Source organism: Gasterosteus aculeatus, chromosome 11, assembly GCF_964276395.1.
Source record: "Gasterosteus aculeatus chromosome 11, fGasAcu3.hap1.1, whole genome shotgun sequence".
Classification (NCBI taxonomy): domain Eukaryota; kingdom Metazoa; phylum Chordata; class Actinopteri; order Perciformes; family Gasterosteidae; genus Gasterosteus; species Gasterosteus aculeatus.
Genome location: NC_135699.1, coordinates 10,421,794 through 10,433,267, shown reverse-complemented (window position 1 = coordinate 10,433,267; position 11,474 = coordinate 10,421,794). Strand labels below are relative to the sequence as shown.

Below are 11,474 nucleotides of genomic sequence, written 5' to 3'. Positions count from 1 at the left end.
TTGATAACCAAACAGCGGAAGAAGGAATGTAATAATGAGTGGATGCTGTGAGCAGTTTGGGACTGTAAGTTGATGCACAATGTCATAAAAACCGGCATTGTGTGACAGCAGAACTCGTGGAAGGCGGCCAGGTGCCTTCTCTGCACGCATGTTGGTTGCACAGGAAGCTGAGTGGCTGCAAACACCATCACCACACCGTTGTTAGAGTTGTTCCCTCTCTCCACAGGGAGAGGAACAATTATTAACACGCGATATGCCACACTCACACGTACATACACACGTTAGGAGCTTCAGATTGATATGTGGCTGCCCAGCAGCAGGCCGAGTAGCCCCCCCCCCCAATTACTCCCACCATGCACTGCGTCAGCAGCCGCTACTCAGGAAAAGAAATTGCTCACAACCTGGAAAATATCCAGGCTAATTAGCAATATCCAACGCAACACATGTGTTGTGCAGCGTTTCCCCTGCCACCATGAAAAAAATCTGGACACTGGACCCAAAGAGCTGCATAAAAAGCTCTGCAGTTTTGTCTAATGACCTTATTGTGAACACAGAGCAGGAAAAGCGTATCTAAATGTAAACAAAAGAGCACTCAGCAGCTTCTTGGAAAGTTATCGCAGTTCCAACATAATCTTACCTGCCCGGGGGTTAGCGCTGCACCAACGTTACCGTGCGCCTCACTATGGGGTTAACCTTGACACACTCTTTATTTGAAGTGTATAGGATTAGGTGTATTAAACGTTGATTCATCACCAGCGACTCGAGCAGCAGCTCTCTGTGACATGTACTAGCTCTAAATCCCTTGGGAATGCAGATAGCTGTCTCGTGCACATGGGCGCCGGGGTAAATGACCATTGGCGGTTGAGCTCAGCACTACCAATCCCAAGCAGCTGTCCCCACTTAATGCATTTCCTCGTCACTGTGACAACACTCATTGGACAAACACAGACCCAACAAAAAAAAAAACCTGATCAAACAGAAGTGACTGAACCGATAGACCAAACAGGGAGTCAGTATTAACAGGTAAAACCATCTGGTGTTACTATTCAGCGCATCAATATTGTCACAAAAAAAAAGCAATTATCAGTGTAATGTTTGCTGTGAGATTGGCGAGGATTTAAGAAGAGGAAGTTGTTCAACAAACAAATCAGAATTTGCAAGTTTGTCCCAAAGAATACCATCGAAACAAAAAGGCCCTGTTCACGGATTAAATATGTACAGCGGTGCCAGGCTCTAATGCCCCAAAAGGGTTGATGGAATTTATTGATCCCAGGGAAGAAGAAGAAAAAAAAAAAGGGGAGACATGGTTTGAAGGTATTTAAAGTCTACGGCCATAAATTCACATTTATAATGAGGAATAACTTGTCTTTAGTCTTCATATTCTGACAGTTCACCACACAAACATCATGAAAGGAGCTTTCTGCGCGCAGACTGCCATCTAGTGGCAACACAGCAGGGGATGCAACAGTTGAATCTTTATTTTAGCCTTGACATGGTCTCCTGAATTTACGCTCTACCACGTAACATGTGACGTCATAGTCGTAACAACAAATGAAAAAGAAGCAAACATAAAAACAGGTGGCATAATTAAACAAAAGTCCCTGGTCTGGATGTAATCATTTCGGTGGGATCACTTTGTCGTCTTCTTAAGACACATACAGGCACCCTGTTCCATGTTAAGCTGGACATGCAGCACTGGAGGCTGCAGGCGAAAGTCAGTCCCTGCTTACACACCGTGGCCGGCCGATGCGACGGTTTCGCCTCTCTCTCTCTCTCTCCCCCCCCCGATTGGCTACGTCACGCGAGGCGGTTCCAGGGTCACGCGACACAAACAGTCTGACGACCGCTACCCCGCGCCGCGATTCAGTTTCTCTGCCTCCGCGCCGACTTAGGTTTCCTCGCCGGGGAACGTCCCCGAGGGGTTCTTCAGTTTTTCCAGATTGGCCGTCAGGTCCACGCGCTGCTGCTGCTTCCGTTTCTTGAGAAGACGGTAAGCCTCCACCACCCGCTCCCTCTCCTCCTCCACGATCCTCTGTCTGGCCATGGAGGGCTTGGCCGTGGGGACCACCGCGCGGCCCAGGAGAGAGTTGAGAAGCAGCCCCTTCGGTGGTTGCTGGACGATGTCGCCGGGGGAGAAAAACAATGGCGGTTAGCGCTCATTCAAGCAGGAAGATCGCCATCGTGACGTTGGGATTACTTAGGGGGTTACCTGAGATTTGACCGGAGCTTTCTTGGGTTTGGCACTTAAAGACGGTGGGGCCATTGCAACTTCACCGAAGGGAACGGTATCTACAAAGAAAATAATACGAGGTCACATTATCCACACATCATATATATATTAAAAAAACTGCAGCTTTAAATACACTTGAATTAGCTAGTCTTGTCTCCGGGGACATAAACTAAAAATAAATATAGAGGATTAGCTGTCCATCCAAGATTTTGATGCCTCTCTCATGCAGCGTGAAGGAACGCAGGTATCTTGTACGACTTTCTCCAAATGACTAGATATATCTATCCCGTTGCAAGCGTTTATGTATGAATATGTGCCTCGTCCTACCTCACGACTAAAGATCCCTTGTTAATATAAAGCCAGGCTGTTCCTTAGATCTTCGAAGAACCCTCAGAGATGGAACCTACCTCCTTTCATGCATCACAACTCGTGGAAACATTACTTACCAATAAACATCTCTTTCTCCATCTCGGCCACTTGTCTGTTCAGTTTTTTCTCGTGTAGCTTCTCTATTCTCAATTTATCGTACCTGTAGCAAAGGAAGCAGAGATCACGTAATAATATACAAGAAATAGTAAAGCACTTTTTGCTGAATTTAAACTTAGATTGTAACCACAGCTGATAAACAGTTACGGTACATTACAACTAATACAATTTACCCAGTTGAGCCGTATATACAATAAGCAGGATGATAGCGTACAACTGACTTGAGTCGGCCCCACTTTCCCATCCCATTAGAGCACAAATGCATTTAATCAGAGTACTGAACACAAGGCAAGGTCAACTTACTCCTTCTTTTTCTCAGACTTGCCCTGGTTCGCGGATCTCTCCTGGGCATCTACTTCCAGCTCAGGCTTTCTGTCCACTTGGTTGTTGGTGAGGAAGAGGACGTGTTTCGTCTCGTTCTCCATGCGTCGCAGATACGCTTTCTCACTCTCTGCATTTGCCCTCTTGAAATGTGGGACAGGGATGTCTTCCATCAGCTGATCATCTGGTTTACCTTTAGATGCGATGGCAAAAGGGACACAAAACAAGTTCCCCCAAAAATTATAAACAAAAAAAAAAAGCTTTGCATCACATGAAGTAATGTCAAAGAAGCTCGTCTGTTCACCTTCTTTGACCTTTTTGGCCTTCACGGATCCCGATTTCATCCGGTCTTTGCTTTTCATGATCTCGCGCAGTTTGAAGGGGATGTGTTCCATGTGATCTGGTTGGGCTTTCTTGGGTTTTCCATCTCTCTCTTTGAGCCTCTTATCACTGTTCAAAACACAATCCACAGAAAGGTTTACAGGCATTTTGTGTATTGGTGCACACCAACAACGTAGTAAGGGGGAGAAACGTTTACTTCAGAATTGCAGAACAAATCCAGAAATCGAATTTAAAGTAGTTTATCTGAAGTTAAAACGTAAGGGTGTCAAGTGTTGGATATAGTAACGTTAGTTTCACGAAGTGTAAACACAAGAACTGCAAGCAACACAACGTTGGCTAACGTTAACTTAGTGAAGTCTTTCAATGTCTCAACGCTATGTGATGCAGGTGCGTGTCATCACTTCGCATTAACTTAACTAAAAGGATTACGTTGACCAGTTGAATCAGAATTTTTTTAACGCGAAGCAGCAGTTGAACCGTGATTAACGTGGGAGCTAACGGGAGCTAATACGAGCTAACGTTAGCTAGCATTTCCTGTTACATTTTAGCTTCCCGACGTTACCTTGAATGCTGGCCGGACCTGTCCGCTTGTTTTACTGACTCGTTGCTTTTGTTCTTCTTGTTCTTCCCCATGTCGCTACCCTTTATTTTAACGGATTACAAGTTATCAATAAAAAAACAACAACACGCGTGTGGAGCAGCGTGTATAACCTTTAACCTACAAACCTTAACCTCGAGGGATAGTGGGAGACCGGAAGTAGTGAGGTCTTACTCCGTATCTATTTCCGGGCACCGGGGTCGGTGCCTCGGCTTCACAATAGACGATCTTTGCAGGCTCCGTCATCCCGTTGGTAGCTTGCGCTTCCACGTGACACCACTAGATGGCGTCGAGAGAGACCCAGACCTCTTTCAATGTTGTGAAATAGGGTATCATGCGATGGCAATGCTAAGGTAAAGTATATAAGACACTTTCGAGATGTCACTTTGTTTTAGGAATAATTATTATTCTTTTGTAATGTGGTTTTGATCATTAAACATATCAAATTATTTTGCATGATTAGTGGTTGCAAACCTACAATCAGCTGTTTGCACCATCTGATTCAGCATCCTCCTGGTCAGGTATCAAACATGTGGCATTCAGAACGTCATACGTGATTCTAGCATGAGCCTACATGGTCTTCAGAGGTGGATAAATTGAGAAAACTGGAAGGATATCATTATTAATCCCTTTAATGGCCAGAAAGAATATTGGAATAAAATACATCCACATGTTTTGGGTGATTTTGTTGCAGATTATCAGGGTGAGTTTGTGAGTCAACGAGAGAAACATTGTTTAAATAGTCCACAAGAAAGTGGATGCGTGTCCCTGCGCGTGTCCCATGCTTGCTTATGAATGGAATATATTACAGGGAGAAGCTGTATTAAGCCATCAGATGAATTGATGCAACTCAATCTCAAAGACTGCTGATGGGAAAGGAGAACACTTTTGCCATTCATGCCCTTTTCTATCATCATCATCATAAAACAGTTGGAGAGAAAATGTAATCTGAGAAAATCCAGCAGCATATTTCCAAATGCCTCCTGATTGACACACATCACAATTACTATTCCAAAAACAGCTGCATCCGTCTCACACTGATGTCTCTCCGGGGTCAACCTCGACAGCAGGGACATCCCTGTCTGCGTCTCCTCTTATACATGATGATGACTTTGTAAAGCCATGTAACCTAATGTTAAATATGTCTTGGGCTTTAAAACTTGAAATATCTTGAATCAAACAGCAAAATGCACATTTTCACCTTTAATGCAGAAATGTAAAAATGCATCCATAAAATGTGGTTCAGGATGTACAGCATGAGACAACTGAGAAACTTAAATATCAGAACACAATATGTGTATACAGGGTCATCTGGAATACATAATTAGCACAAACACAATATAATGGGCGGATATACCCACCATCCCGTGCTATGTGTAAACGTTATGCCACCGGATGCTTTCTAACAGCCGCGAGGTGATGAACAGAGTCAGGATCTGGACCCCCACCACCACTATTGCAACTGTCCCGATCAGGCCCTCGTGTTGCTCAATCCAGCGAGAGATCCCTCCCAGACATCCGCCCAGGAAGATCACACTCTGAGCGCTAAACTCGTCCAGCAGCTGGGCTCCCAAACCACACTGAGAGTTCCACACGGTTCCGTTCTCCAGAGGATCCACGCAGCATGTCGCCGGGACGCCGCAGGCCAGCACCCCCGGAGCAGAGCAGTTGTAATATCTGGGGTGAAGGAAACAAACACCATTAACTATTCAGGCACTCATGGTGTACTTATTTTACACAAATACGTCCCAGTTAGTCACCTGCTACTCACATATTGAGCTCCCAGTCACGGTAGTTATCTGCCCCACAGCACTGCAGGTTGGACTGGATCTCGTCCGTTATGAACCTCAGATCCAGATCATCCTGGTAGCGCACCATGGCGGCTAACATCCCCGACCGCAGGTAGCCCACGACCTGGTCTTGCAGACCGTAGGCCACAATGGCGGTCAGCACCTGGGCCGTGATGAGGAGCAGCAGCGCGGCAGAGAACAGCTTCAGCAAAGTGCGGTTCTCTCTCAAGGCGCCCACGCAGCCGGACAGGCAGAGCAGGGTCAGCACCGAGCCCGCGGTCAGAAACACCAGCATTGGGTCGGTGCCGATGCTGCCGATCTTCTCCCGAGCGAAGGACTGCTTGCTGACGAGGCCCCACGTCCCCAGAACCAGAGCCATCAGGCTCAGAACTGTGAACACCAGGTTGGATAGGATCAGGAGGTATTTTAGGAAATAGTCCACAAAAGAATATCTGCAGCGGGGTCGGATGCCCGCAAAGACGGGGCCGTCGTCCCGTCCCCCGGTCGGCCCCGCCTGGTGGATGTCGGCGGGGACATTGCCAAGCTCCTCGGCGCCGTCTTTAGCAGGGCTTACCTTTGGACGCACAGGAATGCAACTAAGTACCGTAGTTATGAGAACTCAAGCACTTGAGAATACACAGAGGTACTCAATATTCGGAGAAAAACCAAAGTGACCCCTTTACCTTCGGTATGAGCGGGCGGGACTCATCCGGCGCGGCGTCCCTCCTCGACCACGGCCAAAGAATCCTTTCTATCACGTAATTCCTCCTCATGTCGGAGAGACGATGCTCCCTGTGCGTTTAGCTGGACGGAATGACTCGAGCGTAAGTGGAGCACAGGGGGAGCATTGACCAGCAGCGTGAACAGAGAAGCATGTGAGCCGAGGTGGAGAAACCCATGCAGTGTTTAGCCTCCGGCTGCTGCGAGGATTTTCTCCATCATGTGAGAGTCACAGTGAGGGGATTAGACGCTCATCAAAGCCTGTGTGAGGTATCCACGCACAGGAGAACGGGGCTGTGAGCAGAACTAACTTCTGGTTTGACTTGGATAAACCACCAAGGTCTAATTGTGAAAGGGAGTTTAAGAATTTCGCTTTTTTCGTGCATTTTACACATGGAAAGACAACTTGAAATCCTTGAAGTCTGTGCTTGGCTGTCGTGAAGTCACCATGAAGTGATGGTGCTGCTGTGAGTCATTGAAAGCAGCGTTTGGGGAAACAAATGTGACAGCAAGTAAAAAAGCAGAGAGAGAGAGAGAGAGGCCCGGTTTTCACTCTCTGGCTCTGCCGGTCGGCTGCTGTCATTCTTTCCTCTGCCGGCGCTGCACCGCGTTGGAAGGAAGTCGTTCAGCAGATGGAGCCCAGCGCTGAAGGAAGGACAATACGAGGGGAGAATTGTGTCCCGGTTAACTTTTTTCCATATTCATTTGGATCAATAGGGGGAAAAAACAGAGCTTCCACTTTGACAGTCTGAGCTTTCAAAAGATTAGACTTCTTGATCTTGCAGATGAATGTGTGTGCAGGTGAATTTATACTCTTTACAAATATATACAGGGTAAAAGCAATTACATTTGGGAGTCATTATACTTTTATTCACTTCCATTTGATGCTAATTTAAGCTCAGTTCAATATATTTTTATCGGTAGATGTAATATTACACTGTTTACTGTGAAGATTACCGTACACAACTATTGTACAATGTTACAGATAAACTAACTAACAACTAACACTTTAAAACAGTACAAATCAGCTTTTTCCCCAAAATGTAAAAGCTAGTCCCAATTTGCTACATAGCAAAGAAAGACAAAAAAAGGTAGTAGGTATGTAGGTTGGGATAAATGATATATACAGTATATGTATATATCATCTGTCTGTCTCTATATACATATACATGTTATATTATATGGTAGACAGACCGATGACAGCATATATGGTCCATATGTAGCAGTAAATCTCTGTGACTGGTTGCTGACAGTTGAGATCATCAAATGAGTGTGAGATTTCTTAAGCAACAAATCTCTCAAATTCTGCCATTCACGGTTTTTGTTCTTTTTAAATCCTTCGAGCGGGGATTTGATTTAAAGTGCATCTAGTTTTACACTCTTTGAAGTGAATCCAACTCGTAGTGTATGTTCAGCATTGAAGATGTGTGGTATACGGATGACATTCATACTACTAACAGCATACAGTAGACAAGTAGGCCTCAGGGGTTTAAAGCAGGAGGCAGATGGAACGGACCATCAGATTCCTTTCCGCCTCATGTGATACATCAATACGCCTTTCAACTGCTCTGAGCTGGAGTTTATTATGAAGAGTTATCTCATGACAGAGCTGTTAAATTGAAGCCCTCTTCCTGCCCGGATGAATATCTTTCCGCTTCTCTTTCTGAGTCCAGCTGCCTTTTTTCCGTCCCCAAACTGTCTGGATCGCCGACCTGTCCTCCTGACAGATCGCTTCCACGGAAACCATTGGGACTCATCGGGGGTGGATTAGCGTCAAATCGGTGTAATGAGGTAAATCACACTCACTCCGCTGTTTATTTCCTATTTAGTATATTCATAAAAAAATGCCAAACATCACACATCACTTCATCCAGTGTGTGAATGTGTCTTTTTCTTTCGATCGCGGCTGGCAGTCGAAAGGGAGCGTTTGCTGGCTACATCTGCCGAAGCCCAGATGTTGAGCAGATTGTATTACAGTGGGCAGTAAGAATGCTGCGCTGAAGCCACGCTGCTACATCAAACACCTTCTCTGGATCTGAGCCCACAGTGAGCGCTGTTGTCCTGCACTACTCACAGCAGCTGAAATACATCTGGGGGATGGATGGAGGATCATCGGGACCTCCCATTCAGGGTTATTCATCAATGTTAGGAGATCCATACGTCTGCGAGACACACCAGGGACTGAATTGGAAAGCTAACGTGTGTGTGCATGTGGTACAGGAGCTTTGCCGCAGGTTAAATGTTGTGTCCGCAGCAGCATGTGTGTGTGTGTGTTGGCGCATGTTGAAGGAACAGGGTGAGTCTTCACTGCATCACTGAAGTGGGTGGGAGGCAGGTGGTGGGGGGGGGTGGGGGGTGGCTCCGGGTGATGAGAGAGGCAGTTATAAGAGGGTTCTGACCGGGTCAGGTTTTCTTAGTATGTCCCCGCTGGAGGATCGTACCACAGCGTGTGTTTCGCCGCTGCGACCTGGAAAGACCCCTGGCACTACTTCACAGGAAGGTAAAGTGAATCCCAAAGTTCTTCTCGTTGTAAAATTTGATCTGTTTTGAATAGTATAATGTTACTAAATTGTGCTTTTATTAAACGTGAAAAGTCACCAGTAACTATAAGTGTGTTTTTATGTATTTAGCTTCTTTCCTTTGCCGCGCACTTCCCATCTTATACTTCTGTTTTTGTCAGGTGAAGAAGATGATGATGAAGGGGATTGTGGTCCTGCTGTGCACGGCCTTGACATGCGTAGCTCAGAAATGGAACAAGGGAAGCTCACGTTGGGACCCCAAAGGTCAGGGACGACGTGTCTCCTTTTATCCCACAGTCTGTAAATGATTAGCAAAGCGTTTGTGTTTGTTAATTTCAGCGTTGAATGAAATTCTGAAGTTTGTTTTGCCGTTCATGGCGGTAACTTGGCTTTCGTCCTACTATGAATGACTATCTCCAGCAGAACATACCAGCGCAGAGACCTGTTCCAACCTGACCCAGGTACTGGACAACTGGAAATATGCCATTCTAACCCAGGTGAAAGACCTGCTGATCAACGACCCGGCCTCTGTGCTGCCAGAATACAGCAGGTGGGTCCCACTGGATCCTGAATTGTTGTGATTCTAGAGGCAGAACTAAAAACCAGAAGTCCAAATGTTGAGTAAGAGCGTGAATAACAACAGACAGCGACGTCAGCGGGCATTTTATTGTTCCTCGCAGTTGTACTAAATTAGAAATGATGCAACTTTGCTCTGCACACGAACACGGACCCGTCTGAGTCCGTGTTTCATTACGGCTGTGGTCCAAACAAGGCTCTCAACAGAAAACAGGGAAAACAGCCCGCATTTCACTGAGCATTTCCTTCGAATTTGTTGGCTGACTGCAGGTGTCTTTTTTATTAAGTGACCTCCGTTATTTCCGACTTTCTTCCTGATGTTTCGTGCGTATGACTGGGCTGTTTCTGCTTAACACAATTTCCGGACTTTTCACGGTCATGTTCTTGGTTATATTTTAAGTATAAACAACGTTCCTCCTTCTCATGTAAGCTTATGAAACATTACACTGCACTACACAAAGCTCTTTGGCTGATCATGTAAAGTATTTGTACTCTGCATGTGTTCAGGATCCAGCCTCTGTCCGATGCCCTGCGAGACCTCTACAGGCACTTTAACACTCTCAAAGATGAGCTGGGGAAGCTCACGTCAAAGTTAGACAGCGTGGAGGGTTTTGTGGACAACCTGAAGGACGGCAGGTTGTCTGTGGCTCAGCGGCCCGTACAGAGGCTTCCCCCCCCCATCGGTGTGAGGTCTCCACTGAGAGCTCAGATGAGGGCTCCTGATAGGGGGACAATCAAGGGGTCAAAGGTGATCAGAGCCAGGAGAAGAGGACCACAGAGACCGTAGACCGATCAGGCTGATGCATCAACCGAGTGTTATTGTGTTTTTTTTCAGATGATTAGTTTGTAGTTTTATTGAGGAGTGAAATGCGAGAAGAGGTCACATGCTCATGCTTGGTTTAGAAAAGACACATTTTTCTTTTTTTATATAAAAAGACAAATTCAACCACAAGGTGGCAGCTTGAATCAACTTATTGGCACTTTCATCTTGCTCCTCTCTGTGTTTTAATAGCTTACACATTGGCTGTATAGTCTACAGTTATGATTTATCACAGTATATATATATGTATATATACAATCTTATTAAAAATATATAAATTGAAAATTGTAATTACCACCACATTTATCATTTTTCCATCAGTAGGACAAAAGACTTTTAGTTGTTGTTAATCATTCACGTACACTATCAATGGTGGTGGAGCTGCCAGACGCTGGACCAACCTTTGGGGAAAAGGGTCCTGAGATTAAAGCACACTGTGACTTGTGGACTGAGGGAGCGGGTCGGACCACCTGCTGGGAACTACAACCAGTATCAGTGGAATACTTTAATGTCAATTATTTTACAGTGCATCTATATCAAATTGCCTAATGAGAGTTGTTGTATATCTGTATCTTGATTATAATCAGTAAAATGATAGAATCCCTGTTAGATTAAGATGGATTTCGGAAAGCAGAGTTTTTGCAAATTATTTTTTATTTCTGAGAGTGAAATTGACTCAACACAATGAGCACTGGTATAGTTTCATTATAGGAGGAAACCAACCATCATGACAAAATAAAAAAACGTTTGACCATGTTGATAAAATGTTTGCTACTAAACTCACTCATTTTAAAATATTGATTGACTCAGTTGCAATGTTTGAATATTAAATAAAATGAGCAAACGAAACTTGCGTTTTCATCCTCTATCAGTGAAGCATCACCTCTCTACTCCCCCCTTCTTTCCCAGGATGCACCTGCAGGCCTCCTCTTCTTATTCATAGCTCCATGTAAATGAGGAGGTTGAGTCTCAGCACACAAGAGGTAACTGTATTTGACTTCTGACGAGGTTTGTTAACACAATTGACCTGTTAAAGTTCTTAGATTGCGTTTATGTGTGAAGAGCTAAGTGC

The 11,474-nt window shown here is 45.2% G+C and overlaps 3 protein-coding genes across 4 annotated transcripts; 1 reads left to right on the top strand and 2 right to left on the bottom strand.

The window, feature by feature from the left end:
• Window positions 1-1,016: 1,016 nt before the first annotated feature.
• Window positions 1,017-4,320, bottom strand: ccdc137 (coiled-coil domain containing 137). The gene is made up of 6 exons (XM_040191765.2): window positions 3,942-4,320; window positions 3,342-3,487; window positions 3,020-3,230; window positions 2,677-2,759; window positions 2,210-2,289; window positions 1,017-2,113 (listed from the first exon to the last, which is right to left on the bottom strand). The coding sequence occupies exons 1-6, from the start codon at window positions 4,010-4,012 to the stop codon at window positions 1,889-1,891; spliced, it is 816 nt and encodes a 271-aa protein (XP_040047699.1). The 5' UTR covers window positions 4,013-4,320; the 3' UTR covers window positions 1,017-1,888.
• An 847-nt stretch (window positions 4,321-5,167) lies between these two features.
• Window positions 5,168-6,671, bottom strand: tspan10 (tetraspanin 10). Its single transcript, XM_040192055.2, has 3 exons — window positions 6,451-6,671; window positions 5,749-6,341; window positions 5,168-5,654 (listed from the first exon to the last, which is right to left on the bottom strand). The coding sequence occupies exons 1-3, from the start codon at window positions 6,538-6,540 to the stop codon at window positions 5,348-5,350; spliced, it is 990 nt and encodes a 329-aa protein (XP_040047989.1). The 5' UTR covers window positions 6,541-6,671; the 3' UTR covers window positions 5,168-5,347.
• Window positions 6,672-8,847: 2,176 nt separating this feature from the next.
• Window positions 8,848-11,251, top strand: LOC120828468 (uncharacterized). 2 transcript variants are annotated; one of them, XM_078083715.1, is made up of 4 exons: window positions 8,848-8,987; window positions 9,168-9,270; window positions 9,427-9,556; window positions 10,090-11,251. In XM_078083715.1, exons 2-4 carry the CDS (start codon window positions 9,177-9,179, stop codon window positions 10,367-10,369), a joined length of 504 nt encoding a protein of 167 aa, XP_077939841.1. In that variant the 5' UTR covers window positions 8,848-8,987; window positions 9,168-9,176; the 3' UTR covers window positions 10,370-11,251. The 2 variants fall into 2 exon arrangements, with proteins under 2 accessions (XP_077939841.1, XP_077939842.1); XM_078083716.1 differs by having other exon boundaries at window positions 9,430-9,556; window positions 10,090-11,199.
• The last annotated feature ends 223 nt before the right edge of the window (window positions 11,252-11,474 follow it).